At 48.4% G+C, this 14,114-nt stretch overlaps 1 protein-coding gene across 2 annotated transcripts in view; it reads left to right on the forward strand.

Annotated features, from left to right (window-relative positions):
* The window catches only part of LOC134567970 (flavin-containing monooxygenase 5-like), an 82,675-nt gene that overhangs the window by 64,685 nt on the left and 3,876 nt on the right, over positions 1-14,114 (forward strand). For both annotated transcript variants that reach the window (XM_063426158.1, XM_063426157.1), the window contains exons 6-8: positions 3,267-3,466; positions 12,573-12,922; positions 13,754-13,826. In XM_063426158.1, the coding sequence (XP_063282228.1) occupies positions 3,267-3,466; positions 12,573-12,922; positions 13,754-13,826 (623 nt within the window). The remainder of the gene's footprint in view (positions 1-3,266; positions 3,467-12,572; positions 12,923-13,753; positions 13,827-14,114) is intronic.

Below are 14,114 nucleotides of genomic sequence, written 5' to 3' on the forward strand. Positions count from 1 at the left end.
CCCCCCCTGCCCAAGTGCCATGTGATGGGGGTTCCTGCCGGGAGACAGAATTTCCGGGTCTGATCGGGCCCCCCTTCCTTGAGCTGGCAGGGAGATCAATGGATCTTTCTGCCAGCTATTACAAATGGTCTCCTTGGTGGTCTAGTGTGTTTCTGGAGCTGCCGCACTCCTGTGAGGTCCCGGTGCTCTGTGAGTGTCAGAGCACAGGTGCCGGGTTCGCAACCCCCTAACTCTGTCACAATTACTCCTTACCCGTGGCATGTTTACCCACCCTCACACCTACTCCCCAAACCCTGTCATAATTACTAAATGGATTACTAAATGGATGTCTGTGTGTCAGTGTGTCTATGTGCCAGTGTGCATATCTCTGTGCATGTGTCAGTGTGCGTATGTTTGAGTGTCTGCGTATCTGTATGTGTATCAGTGTGTATGTGTGTATCTGTGTGTGTACGCCTGCATTCAAAAGCCAACATTCACACACACTCCATAAAAAAACATGCTTACATTCAAACACACAAACACTGCTCAGTGCTAACTACAACCCTGCAAGGATGGGCAACTTGTAGATCCCCATTTAGCAAAGCATTGTGGCCACCTTTGTGCTAGAAGGTGGTCCAAAAAATAATTCTTGCCTCTGCAGGACCTCTACAATTGGTAGAATAAAGAGGTGGCCTGGCACATGCGATCTTTATCTTCCAGATGCTCTATCCAACTCTCGAAAGTCCCCAGCCATCAGTGTGTTGCTGCAGGTTACCATGGCAACACTCAGCGCAACACTCAGACTGGAGAGTTGTAGAGAGGAGCTGTAGTAGTGTAGGCATTTGAACGCAAGCATGCCTTTATGTGTAGTGTTGGTTTTTGATTCCAGTGGTGTGTTTACACATAAATTGGTGTCTAATATAGATGTGTGTTTGTATGTAGTGTTGATGTTTGAATGCATGCATGTATTTGTGTGTAGTGTTGGCGTTTGAATGCTGAGATGTATGCACATATACACATACACTGCCACACACACACTGTGATACAAATACACACAGATAAACACACTGACACACATGCAGATATACATACACATATAAGCACACACTGACACACATGTAGATAGACACACAGCTACATACTGACACATATAGATGCAGACACACAAATACACACACTGACAACATACAGATACAGACATACACTGACAATCACACACAAACACACACTGACTGAAATACAGATACACACTGACATACAGATAAACACACTGACATACAGACACACAGATATACACACTAACAGACATAGAGATACACATGCAGATACACATGCTGGTCAAGATTTACACTTTTATATCCACCCTCCTGTTTACTACCTAATGGAAGCAGGAGGGGTTTCTTCCCTGGGGTACAGTTTGCTGGCTGAGGCTGTTGGGAGTTAGGCACTGGCTCACCAGGGCCCAGTGCCCCTCTTCTCCTGCCTGTCACTTCCTCCAATGGATAAGAAGGGGGCTCGATTGCGCTGTTAAAGGGCCACAGCTCCTGATAGGGCTCCTGACAAATGACCACATGGTGGCCTTAAGTCCATGGGCCCATCCGATGATCCCCTTAGTGTATGGGCCCCTGTACAGCCACACAACCAGCACTAGCAGTAGTTCCACCACTGCTGGAGTCAGCCACATGGTGTGCTACACAGGGAGCAGGTATATGAGGCAATTCATATCCCCACCACCTCCACACAGCCTGCAGCATGCACGAGAGTGGAAGGCTGGGTTAGACAGAGTTGCTGGCACTCGGCCACACTACAAGAGTTGACCAGCAGGATCGGAGTGCTGTGCGCTTCCCTCTTGCTAGTCACCCAGACATTTGCACCCCCAGGCTGGTGCTCCATAAGGTGGCCGCCTTTGACTTTATTCTCTTTCCTGCATGCTCTTTTTATGTTGACAGGGAGCCAAGATGGAGGTGTGGAGTTGAGTTCTACATTTAATTTTATTTTTCACAAATAATAATTGGTTAAATATAAACATAAGTAAACCTAATAGTAAAATTCTGCAAAGTGAACATTTAAAGAATGGCCGGATTATTTGCCATTTTTGGAGAGAATACCCTTCATTCACTGATTCTGGTGCTCTGCTTCCTCCAACATCATCTGACTAGGAGGGTGGTGGTGGGGAGCTGATGCGAATGCGTGGCAAGCATTGCTAGCACTTTAGGCCCTCCCCATAGAAAAGCATTGCTTCAATGCTTTTCTATGGGGATTTTACTGATGCTGGCTTTGTGCAGAGCGTGAGGATGTTCAGTGTCAGTAAGGCGACCAAAAGTCGGTTAGCCACCAGGAAGTGCCTCTAGTGGCTGTCTGACTTCCATTAGAGTCAGTCTTAGTACTGCAATGCCCTTTTTTCAAAAACGGCAATGTTTTGCATTGCAGGACTAAGTGGGCAATGAGATGAAGTGGCCTTGGTAACTATAGTGTTCCTTTAAGACTAAAAGCTTACCACCTTATGTGTATAAAAGCAGGTGCTCCTTCTTTTGCCTCCCAAGTGCTAGACCCCACCCAATAATTTCAACAAAGGATTTTTCTCTGGTATGGCTGCAAAAAAAGATAGCTGTTATAAATAGTCTTCAGGCCAAGGTAACAAAAGGGGAGCTAGGATCACCCTTATATATTTCAACCTTTTACCTAACCTACTACTTGTTAATTTAATATACCTATAAATAAGCACAGTTTGGTTCTGTCTGGATCTTACCTTCAGTTTGACCCTTAAAACTTAGCCTGCACAGTAGTGGATGGTGGCTTCTTTAGCTGCAGGTCTGTTATAACCAAATGGGCAAATACATTACAAGACCCTTTGTTATCCTGAGTGAGGCTTTCCCTAAATTGGCTGAGGTTGATTTCACTGTTCCTGGCCTGAATACAAGAACTTTATAACTGATCTTGTCAAAAATGCAGTTTGTCAATGTCAACCCTTATCTATACCACATCTCGATTCTGCCCCTTATCCCATCTTTTTTGTCTCCCTAGATTTTCTTTCTGAGTCTCTTATTTCAGTAACTCTAAAGCCTCCGTTGTCTCTGCTGTTTAAAACTATTATTCAATCTCTATCATTTCACACTGTCTTAACAGCAGTCTGCTATGTAAATGTCTCTTATTATGTGTGTTGGAAACTGTCGAAAAAATAAAAAAAATATATATATGTTCAATTTTCTGTGCTAAATATGCTAGATCACTCGGTTATTACTTTGAATAGTGGGACCAGCACCTTTTTATAGCTTCCATTTCTTTAGGTTTTCTTAAGCACCAGAAGAGGATCCTGGATTTTAAACCGTGTCTCTGACTATGGTTACCCATTAGACCTGCTAGGTCTGACACGCTTCCTAAACAGTATCAAGAATGTTATCCCTGTTTCTTTGTTGAACAAGATTGGGGAGGCCAAAGTGAATAAGCGATTTGATCATGAAAATTATGGCCTAAAACCTAAACATAGGTAAGCTTTTGTTAACCTCTTACCTATTTGTTTAATCTTAGAGAATAATTTATTTATTTAACATGTATAAAGAGAGACCTAAGACCTAATGCCATCATGGAAACATGCAAATATCTTGTTGGATTTAGTGATATGTGTCTGCAGAGAAGTTACAACAACACAAGTTAGATGGAAGAAGAGCTTTCGATGTACCATTATAAATAATACACAGGGCCGATGCAATGATTGTTTTGGCAACACAGGCAAATATGCATTTTGCTGCCCCCCTAGCCCCCCCCCCCCCAAAAAGTGTCTTCACCTATGTGTCTTATAACCCCTCTTTTGATTTTCTTACCCTTTTTAGTTACTCCCTTTACTATGTCTTACAACCTCTTGTTTGTCTCTTATAATCAACCTTGTGTATCTTTCTTTCTCCAGCCCCTTTGGGTGTCTCCACCCCATTCTTTTTGCATTTCTCTTTCTTCCCCCTAGCCCCTTTTTGTGGCTCTCTCCCCTCAGTGAATTTTGTGTCATTTTCCATGTGATATAGACATAGATATATAGCAACACACAACAATACAAGCACTCAGCCACAGAGAAATGCAGGCACACAATCAAACAAATACAGGCACACAGCCATGCAATCTACAAATACAGGTACAATGTCATACAAACAGACACACACACAGACACATTCAGACACTGTCATACAGATACAGGCATACAAAGGACATACATACACAGGCTTATAGTGATACACAGCAGGGGCAAATCCAATTATTGTCCAGAAGTGTAAGGCAATCAATGGAAGGGTTAAATGTATTTTTAAACACTTTTTACTACAGGATGACCAAAAATTTAATAATGGTAGACCATGTGGCATAGTTATTCTGGAAAAGCATTTGCGGGCTATGCTGATTTTAAATAAAATGGGCAAGTAGCATATCATATTGTTTTAAACAAACTCTATATAATATATTAACATACTTGTGAACATATAAGGTTTAAAAAAAGGCATTCTAAGTTGAATAAGCTTATTCTTTTTTTGTAATAGCTTTTCAATATTGGATTAGCTTTTAGAGGCAACACCTATCATCTATCATCTACCTAGCCCTTATATTTCTACCATCCTCAAGAGTTAGCAATTTATTGTATTAATAATAATGTTAATAAATACACTAATGTGTTATCATCCAATGCCCTTTGTATGTTTCTACAAAAAAGATAAATGGGTAATTACATGAATTATACAAGCATTTGCTGCACACTAAAATAAACAGTCCAACATTTTAAACATAGAGATTTATAAGTAGCTACAAATTCCACAAGATCAGTACACAAAAAATAAAACATATACAACATATTTGGCATAAAATGAATGATAGCAGTGAAATTGTATGTCCTTATTTAAACTCAAGATGTGCTTCCCAGCATTGTTGCATTGTTTGTGCACAGATCTGCTTCCTGTCTCCCAATGTGACATTATTAAACTATTTTCTCTATTCATATTTCTGTGCGTAATGCTATTGGTTATCACATTTATTCATAATGTGTTCCTGCTGCTATGCATTGACTTCTGCTAGCTTCGTACCATTGATCCCAGGTATGCATCTCCTACAATTTTGTCAGCATCTATTTATTTTCCTTATGAGATTAGGTATCCACAGTTTTCCACACCTTGGTCTGACTATATCTTTGCCATCTCCCATAGTGACTAACCCGTAAAAAAATGGGTTCAGAGAAGTCCATAATGAAGCCCATGGAGCAGCGCAGCTAAGGGGAATGGGCCTTGACATTGCCAGGAGGCAGGCAGCTAGTTGTCAGTAGTTGGGGGCTGGTTTAAGGACATGGAGTAGGGAGGAGTTACTAGGGGGGTATAAGTAGCGGCCATCTTAGGTCTAACGGCACTTTTAATCCAAAGTTACACTTACCTGTTCGTTGTAGCAGGATTTGTGTGGCTTTGTTTTCTTTTGTCTCCTCTGCAGGTTGTCAGGAAGATGGAAGATTAGCTGGAAAGAGTCAGGGCTGCTGTGCAGGAGAGGGGTCTCGAGTGGCTGAGGGACCGTCTTGGAGATGCTCTGCCGTCCGGATCTGGAAGCTCCCAGGGTCAGAGGCTGGTGAGGAGGACGAGGCCCCCGCAGAGACCGAGCCCCAGCGTGGTTCCGGCTTCCCGGCGTCCGAGGAGCCCCTCCAGAGGTCGTCGGGGCGGCAGTGAGGCTGTTGGCGGGCAGGCCGCAGGTGGAACCGGCCGCGGGCGTCGTCGCGGTGTGGCCGCACGAAACGGCCGTCAGGCGAGGCCGGAGTCGCAGGCCGCGGGTTCAGGAACCGAGTCGGAAACTGCCGAACGTTCAGGGAGCGAACGTGGAGGTAGGAGTATCGCTGTTCGGACGGAAACTGCCGAACGTTCGGGAGATGAACGTGGAGGTAGGAGATCTGGCGAATGGGCCGAAACTGCCGAACGTTCGGGAGACGAAGGTGGAGGTGCTACTACTGCCGAACATTCGTTTCCCGAACGGGGAGGCAAGACTACTGCCGAACGTTCGGGGGTTGAGCGTGGAGGTAGCTCTACTGCCGGCCGTTCGGCTGCCGAACGTGGAAGCAGCAAAACTGCCGAACGTTCGGTTTTTGTGTCCTCTTTTACAGGAAGGGAAGGAGAAGTTTCTGATGGTGCCAGGAGTTCGAAGAAGCGGCCATTGCAGGCGCAGGCCAGCGGACGGAAGAGGAGCGGTACGGTAGGCTTGGCAGCAGGTTCTGGGAGTGCTGGAAGTGCTGTTGGAGGAGCAGGAGCCACGGTTGCGAATCGCCCGGGTGAGTCGCCCTCCAACGCTACTGCCCCCTCAGTTGCTAGCCCACGGGCTACCCCGGGGGTGGGTCCCGGTACTGGCATGGTTGGTGACGGTAGGGTGGCAGGTGGTAAGCAGGGGACTGCTAGGGCTCGGAGGGAACAGGACAGATTCAGCACTGCGAGATGCCATGGAGGGTCCCCAGTCAGCGGGCGGGAGCGCAGCGCTTCACCAGGGTCTCCTGTGCGACTAGGCCGGGGGCGTAGACAGGCTGGTCGGGAAGTCGGAGACTTGTCGGACGGTAGCGCCAGCGAGGGACAGCGCTGGAGATCGGCGCCCGCTAAGGGGCAGGCCCGCAGGGCACAGGTCGCGGAGCGATCACCGGAGGGGAACGGAGTCGGACGGCAGGGGCCCCTGCGGGGAGGTCCACACCCGGGGGCGGCGTAGGTTGCCCTGCCAGGCATAGGGGACGGACGCTGCGGGACGATAGTTCCAGGAGTGGGAGTTCCTCGGAGGGATTGCGGACTGCGGCGCAGGCTCTTACCCCTCGAAGGCGGACGAATAGAAGGGAGTTGGGTGACTGGTCCCAGGAGGAGGGAGGACAGGGCAGGGTTCCTACGACCAGCCTACCCAAGATGTCTTCTTCTCCTTGCAGGTCTCGCAGACGGTCACCCGCCAAGGGGGCGCGACCCTACGCAGCGAGGACTTCCAGACGGTCGCCGGCGGGCGAGGCGGACCGGGCAGCGGGACAGGAGTCGTCAAGGTCGCCCGTGGACCGGGTGAGACCCAGCGCCACAGGCCCACGGCCCGGAGCAGCTGAACGCTTGGGGCAGGTCGCACAGAGCCGGATGACAACTCCACGGCCTTCGGCGGCAAGGGGTTCGGAAGGTGAGGCACTGTCATTTCAGCAGTCGGGGGAGCTTTTAGCGGGCATTAGACAGTTGATTGATTCCTGGGGTGAGGGGAAAAGGAAGGAAGGGGATTGTAGTCAGGTTTGGGCTCCACAAGGGAAGGTCATCGGGTCTAGTCCAGTGGGGGTTTCCGGGGCCGGGGGCGGTGTAGACGGAGGCGGGGGCGCGACCCCCGCGGCGGAGGCGTCCGGTGTAGGGACCGAGGGTGAGAATTTGCTTGGGGGGGTCCCGGAGGCGGCGAGACAGAACGTCCACGTTTCGTTTGCAGGACCTTTAGGCTGTCACCTCAAGCCCGAGGTGAAGGAGAGGATCTGGAAAGGTGAATTTGTGGAGCTCTTTTCGCTTCTCCCCCTTGAGGAATACATTGACCTCAAGGAGGAGGATAAAAAAGACGCAAAAAAGGAGGAGGAGGAAAAGAAACGGAGGTACAGGAAGATTCCCAAAACGTTTGGGAACTGGCTCAGAGCTTTTTGCATCTTGGCCAGCGTGATGGGCGAGAAGGCGGCGGAGCGCTGTTCGCAGCTCTTCTGTTACCTGGACGGGGTTTGGGAAGCATATAGGACGTACGGGGGCCTAGCATGGTGGCGGTACGACGAGCAATTTCGTCAGCGTCTGGCCGCTAATCCGGGGATGCGGTGGGACCAGATGGACCTACCTCTCTGGATAAAATTGATGATGGCGCAAAAAGCGTCCCCCTTTCAGTCCGGGGCCGGCACGGGCGCTTCTACCGCCGTGTCGGCCAACCAGAAACGGGGCTACTGTTGGTCATTCAATGAGGGGCAGTGCAAGTGGGGGGCCACCTGTCGCTTTAAGCACGAGTGCTCAGGGTGCGGAGGAACTCACGGCCTCCACAGATGCTTTAAGAAGGGGCAGTCAGCCCCTTTAGCGGGCGAAGGTTCGGCCGCGTCCCCTGCCACTGGGAGCAACGCCAGTGAAAGTCGGCGCGATGCTTCCCTGGCTAAAGCAATACGCTAACAGGGCGGATGCTGGGTTGTTGGAAGAGGGGTTTTCCAAGGGGTTTGTAATACCGTTTCGGGACCGGGATGGGGTGCCGCGGCTTCGCAATCTGAAGTCGGCCGGGGAATTTCCAGGGGTGGTTAGGGAAAAGTTGCTTAAGGAGGTGCAGTTGGGCAGGGTAGCGGGGCCGTTCAGCGAGCCCCCCTTACCTAACCTGAGGATTTCACCGTTGGGGGTGGTTCCTAAGAAGGAGCCCGGCAAGTACCGCTTGATACATCACCTGTCCTACCCCAAGGGGTCGTCGGTCAACGACGACATCGACAAGGCCCTCTGTTCAGTTTCGTACGCTTCGTACGACCAGGCGGTGAGTCTGGTGCAGCGAGCGGAACGGGGGGCGTTGTTGGCTAAGGCGGACATTGAGGCGGCTTTTCGCCTTTTACCAATCCATCCGCAGTGCCATCACCTGCTGGGTTGTCATTTTGAGGGGGCATACTATGTGGACTTATGTTTACCCATGGGGTGCTCGATATCGTGCGCATACTTTGAGAAGTTTAGCACGTTCCTGGAATGGGTGGTGAAGTTGGAAGCGGGCACTAGGATGGTAGTCCATTACCTGGATGACTTCCTGTGCGTCGGGCCTCCCGGTTCGGAGGAGTGCAGGAGGGGATTGAGGACTCTGGAATGGGTGGCGCATGTTATTGGAGTCCCCCTGGCGGGTGACAAGACGGTGGGTCCTACGACGTGCTTGAGCTTCTTGGGTTTGGAGATCGACTCGATCAAAGGGGAGTGTAGGCTGCCACAGGATAAGTTGGTGGCGCTGCGGCAGGCAGTGGCGGAGGTACGAGGAGCGAAGAAGGTCACGCTCCGGGCGCTTCAGTCGCTGCTAGGCCGGCTTAACTTCGCCTGTCGGGTGATCCCAGTCGGCAGGGTATTTAACAGGTTCCTGGCCCGGGCGACAGCGGGGGTGGCGTTCTCGCACCACCTTATTCGGGTCTCGGCGGCCATGAAGGCCGACCTAGAGGTCTGGGGAGAATTCTTGCGGGAGTTTAATGGGAAGGTGTTTTTTCGGGAGCCGGTGGCTTCGTCTCAGGAACTGGAGCTTTTCACGGACGCTTCAGGTAGCGTTGGGTTTGGGGCCTACTTCTCCGGGCAATGGTGCGCGGGGACTTGGCCAACGGAGTGGAGGGTCAGCCCGCTGATCCGCAACTTGGCGTTCCTCGAGTTATTCCCGCTAGTCGTAGCACTGTCACTGTGGGGTCCGCAGTTGAGGGACAAGAAGGTCGTTTTCTTTTCGGACAATATGGCAGTGGTTGACGCAGTGAATGGGCTGTCAGCATCCTCTATCCCGGTGGTTCGGCTTCTCCGCCGTTTTGTATTGTTGTGTATGCGTTTTAATATTGTTTTTAGGGCCCGGCATGTGCCCGGTCTGTTGAATGTGATTGCCGATGCGTTATCTCGTTCGCAGTGGGAGAGGTTTCGGCAGGCGGCGCCGGGCGCGCAGGAGGAGGGGATGTCTTGCCCGGAAGAGATGTGGCGGCTTGGGACATCATGCTTGGTGGACTGATACGGGACTCCCTGGCCCCCGCTACATGGACGGCTTACAGTAAGGTGTGGGGGGAATGGGAGGAATTGGTGCAACAGTCGGGGGGCCAGCCCTCGCAGGAGGGCCGGTTGGACACGCTGTTGTGGCTCGTGTGTAGATCGGTTACCAAAGGGTCTTCAGCAGCGGTGATAAGGCGAAAGCTGGCAGCGCTAGCTTTCTTGTTTAAATTCAATGGTTGGGAGGACGCCACGAAACACTTTCTGGTGAGGCAGGCGCTGAAAGGGCTAAGGAGGGGGAAAGTGTCGGTGGACTCCAGGAGGCCGGTGTCGTTTGAGTTGCTGCAACGGATTGTGGGGGCCTTGCCCGGTGTGTGTTTTTCGAGTTACGAAGTTCAGTTGTTCTCTGTGGTTTTTAGTTTCGCCTTTTTCGGGGCGTTTCGGATCAGCGAGCTGGTCAGCAGCAACCGCCAAGGGGCGGGGGGGCTTCAGGCAGCGGATGTGGAGGTGTGGAGTGACATGGTGGTGATCAATTTGAGGTGGTCCAAAACGGACATGATGGGGAAGGGGACCTTGGTTACGCTGAGGGAGCTCACAGGTGGGGGCACGTGCCCGGTCAAGTGCACCACGGCCTTCCACGGAGTCCGGGCGGCCGCCGGAGGTTCATATTTTCGACACGAGGATGGTTCTTCACTGTCGAAGTTCCAGTTCCTCAAGGTGATGCGGAAGGTTTTGGACAAGTTGGGAGTGGACCCAAGGCAGTTTGGGACCCATTCCTTCAGGATTGGTGCGGCTACGGAAGCGGCGAGGCTGGGGTTGGGTGATGATCGGGTGAAAAGGATCGGAAGGTGGGAGTCCCTGCGGTTCAGGTCGTATGTTAGGCCAGACAAGTTGGTGTGAGGCCTATGGGTGGTTCAGAGGGGTTTATTATGTTAATGTTGTGTCATGGTTGGAATTTTGTTTTATGTTTTACAGGTTGGACGGCATGGGTGGTTGGCCACTCATATATTTACTGGGCACATCGGAGAGCTGCAGTTCGACATCGGGGTCTACAGCTGGGCTTTCCAAGTTCCGTGGTGCAGCTCCGGTGGTTTGGATACCGGGGTTGGGGTTGGAATGCTATTTGTGGGGAGGTATTTCGTAAAATTTTGTTGGGCCAGGTCCCGGACATTGTGGTGCTGCATGCAGGAGGCAATGATGTGGGGTTGCAGGAGTTAGTGCCAGGGGTTATAGTGGTGTGGTCGGAAATGGTTCCGAGGTTTTATTGACGGCACGTGCGGAACCCCTCCGCGGTGGCGAAAATTAAGGGTAAGGTCAACAAAATCATGGCGGCGTATGTGAGGCGAGTGGGGGGGTTGTAATTAGGCATAGAGAGTTGGAGGATATGCTGCCAGGCTATTTCAGGCGGGATGGGGTTCACCTCTCAGACGTGGGCTTAGATTTTCTCCTGCTAGGTTTCCAGGAGGGCCTCCAGCGGGCAATCTTTTCCCTGGGGGGGGGGGGGGGTGTCGCTCAGGAACTCGAGGAGTCGAGCTCTGAGCTGTGGCGGGGGATGGAGAGTAAAGTTGGGGGGAGAAAAGAGTGAGAGGGGGGACAGTTTGGAGTTCAGGGCTAATAGGTAGGCCTTTGGACTGGTTTGGTAGGTTCGAGCTCGTAGGTAGCTCCGAACCAGGGTGTGTAGGGGTGTCTCGGTATGCCCCTACACTGGTGGTGCCCTTTGGTGGCAATGGATGGTGCCCTTGGTGGCAATGGTTGATGCCCTTCGGTGGCAATGGTCATGTTTCAGATTAAGCTAATATGTTACAATGTTGGTGTATTATGTTATGATGTTACGTTGGGGTGAGTCATTGTCAAGGGGTTAAATTGTAAAATAATGTGGTCAACTGTGCAGGCCAACATGGGCCTGTTGTGTGACAATGACCTTTATAATTCTATGTTAATAATAAATAAAAGCTGTGATATATTTTTGCCAAAACCCAGGTGTCAGTGTCATTATTATAATTAAGTATGTGGTGGGGGGTTTTGTGCATATGCCGACAAGGACGACTGTGCACATGTCATGATTTATAAGGAAGAGAGCTACTAAAAGACAGAAGGTTGTGAGTTAGGAGTCTTTGAATCAATTCAGAAAAAAATGTGTGTTCTGTCAAATGTCCTATTAGACATAGAATCAGGAATCTTATAGGGAACTAGAGAATACAACCAGGAACTCCTGGACAAGCAGAGGTAACAGACGGTCAGAATATTAAGCAGAATCATACAGTCAAAGGTTTATGCTTGGCAGCAACAGTAAGCAAAGTAACTAACAAAGTCGAGGTCAATCAGTAGAAAACTAAATATTTAGAAGCTGGCAAATGATGACAGGAAAACAGAAACAAGTAAAATACAGGGCACACGTGTTACAAGAACACACAGCTCTATCAGCACAAGAAAATCAGAGAGATGAAAGTGCACATTACAAATTTGCTGTTTATATCTTTTAAATTCTGTAGGCATTTTTTTTGCAAGGCATTAATGTATCTAGTCCTAGGATTTTTTTCCGCAATATGTTTAAAGGGTTGCTCCAATTACCATGGCCACTTCAGTGATATGAGGGGATCATGGGAGTAGGAGGCAGTATGTACAGTGTTTCAGCTTAAAACACTGCCCATACTGAGATATTTGTAATTGTGTGCAGGGGCTAGTTGCACGTGGCATTGAACAGAGTTCAGGACTGCTAATGTTTATTCTGTGCATAAAATATGTCAGCCATTAGCGCGCACTGCACACGTGTGACATGGCAGGTCTGCAAAAAAGCTTGGAAAAACCATAAGTACTTAAATACATATTAAGATTTATAATGTTGATCCAAAACCTTAATGAGCAAATGGACAAATGGTATATATTGCAGATTACATTATTTTCATCACTAATAGTTTTCTTTATATTACCTTACAGAATATTTAGCCAGCACCCAATGGTTAATGATGATCTTCCAAACCGTATCATCGCAGGCACAGTGGCCATAAAGTCTAATGTGGCAAAATTCACTGAAACAGATGCCATTTTCGATGATGGAACAGTAGAAAAAGACATTGATGCAGTTGTTTTTGCAACTGGTTATTCCTTTAATTTCCCTTTCTGTGAGCATCTCAAAGTCCAAAACAACAAGATCTCTTTGTATAAATATGTTTTCTCGCCAGAGCTGGAAAAACAAACTCTGGCTGTCATTGGCTTAATACAGCCACTTGGAGCCATTATGCCAATCTCAGAGCTTCAGGCACGGCTAGCCACCAGGGTTTTCAAAGGTAAGACAAGTTAATTTAGGGAAAACTCAAATGCATTAGGTCCATGTGATTCTTCCAGTAATCCCTACTGTGAGGTTGAATACCATTTAGTTTCAGGAGTGCCTCCTTGTGTAACTTTTTAGAGAGCAATATGAATCCAAAGTTACGGGGTTGGTTCTGTTAATCAATACCTTCACATTTCTTATGCATACCTCCACATCTATTACATATATTACACATACACATGTCCACGTATTATTCATTTTACAATTTACATGCATTACCGAGACACATGTAGGCATGCATTCACACTCTGCACATATTACACATACAGACGTGTGTGTGTGTATGTATGTGTATATATATATATATATATATATATATATATATATATATATTCACACAATGCGTGCCTCTTTACAAGCAGTGTTTACAAATGGCAAATATGGGGCAAGTGTTTGAACCTGGTTTGTCTTTGAGGCAGTGGACAGCATATTTTCTGTTGACGTATATGAAGAATTTGTCCAGACCTATCAAGTAACACAATGTTTTACCCGTCTTCTCAATCACATATCAGAGCATTTCTGTCACAAGGTGTTGATAAGACTGTTTCAAACTGCAGTGTGAGTGCAGTGTTTAAATATGCTCATTCTGCACTTGGAATGAAAAACTGAGTATTTATGCCCACATGTCAGTGTTTCGACAGCAATCACTATATGAACTGCCCTGGTTGGCATGCCAAAGGTGATTGGTCTAGTTAATCATCTGTTTTACAAGGATCGCTGTAGGCTCCTATTGCACACTACAAAGAAATAGTGAAACAATGTTTTTTATGTAATTTTTTTTCTGTAGGTGATCAGTCGCTGCCTTCTGCATGTGCCATGAAAGAAGATATCCAGAAAAAGAAAGAAGAGATGGAAAATCGGTAATTCTCATTTACTGTTCTATACATGAAAAATCATGTGTAATGAAACAGCTATTTCCTGATGTTTTTACCTTTTTGAATTAATTTCTTATAGCAGTGAGTATCAACTGTAGTTTTGAATACAGCTTGGTTTCAGTAAGGGCAGAGTTTTTTTTTTTCTAATGAATCTCACTGCTGCAACAAAATACATTTTAAAATAACATGGGGGGCGGGGCCTGACAGCCAAGATGGCCGGTCGCACAATCTAAGAGCTCCTGTAATAAAGAGCATAATCGGGCTACTACAGAG

This window comes from Pelobates fuscus, chromosome 7 (genome assembly GCF_036172605.1).
Source record: "Pelobates fuscus isolate aPelFus1 chromosome 7, aPelFus1.pri, whole genome shotgun sequence".
In the NCBI taxonomy this organism is placed as follows: Eukaryota; Metazoa; Chordata; class Amphibia; order Anura; family Pelobatidae; genus Pelobates; species Pelobates fuscus.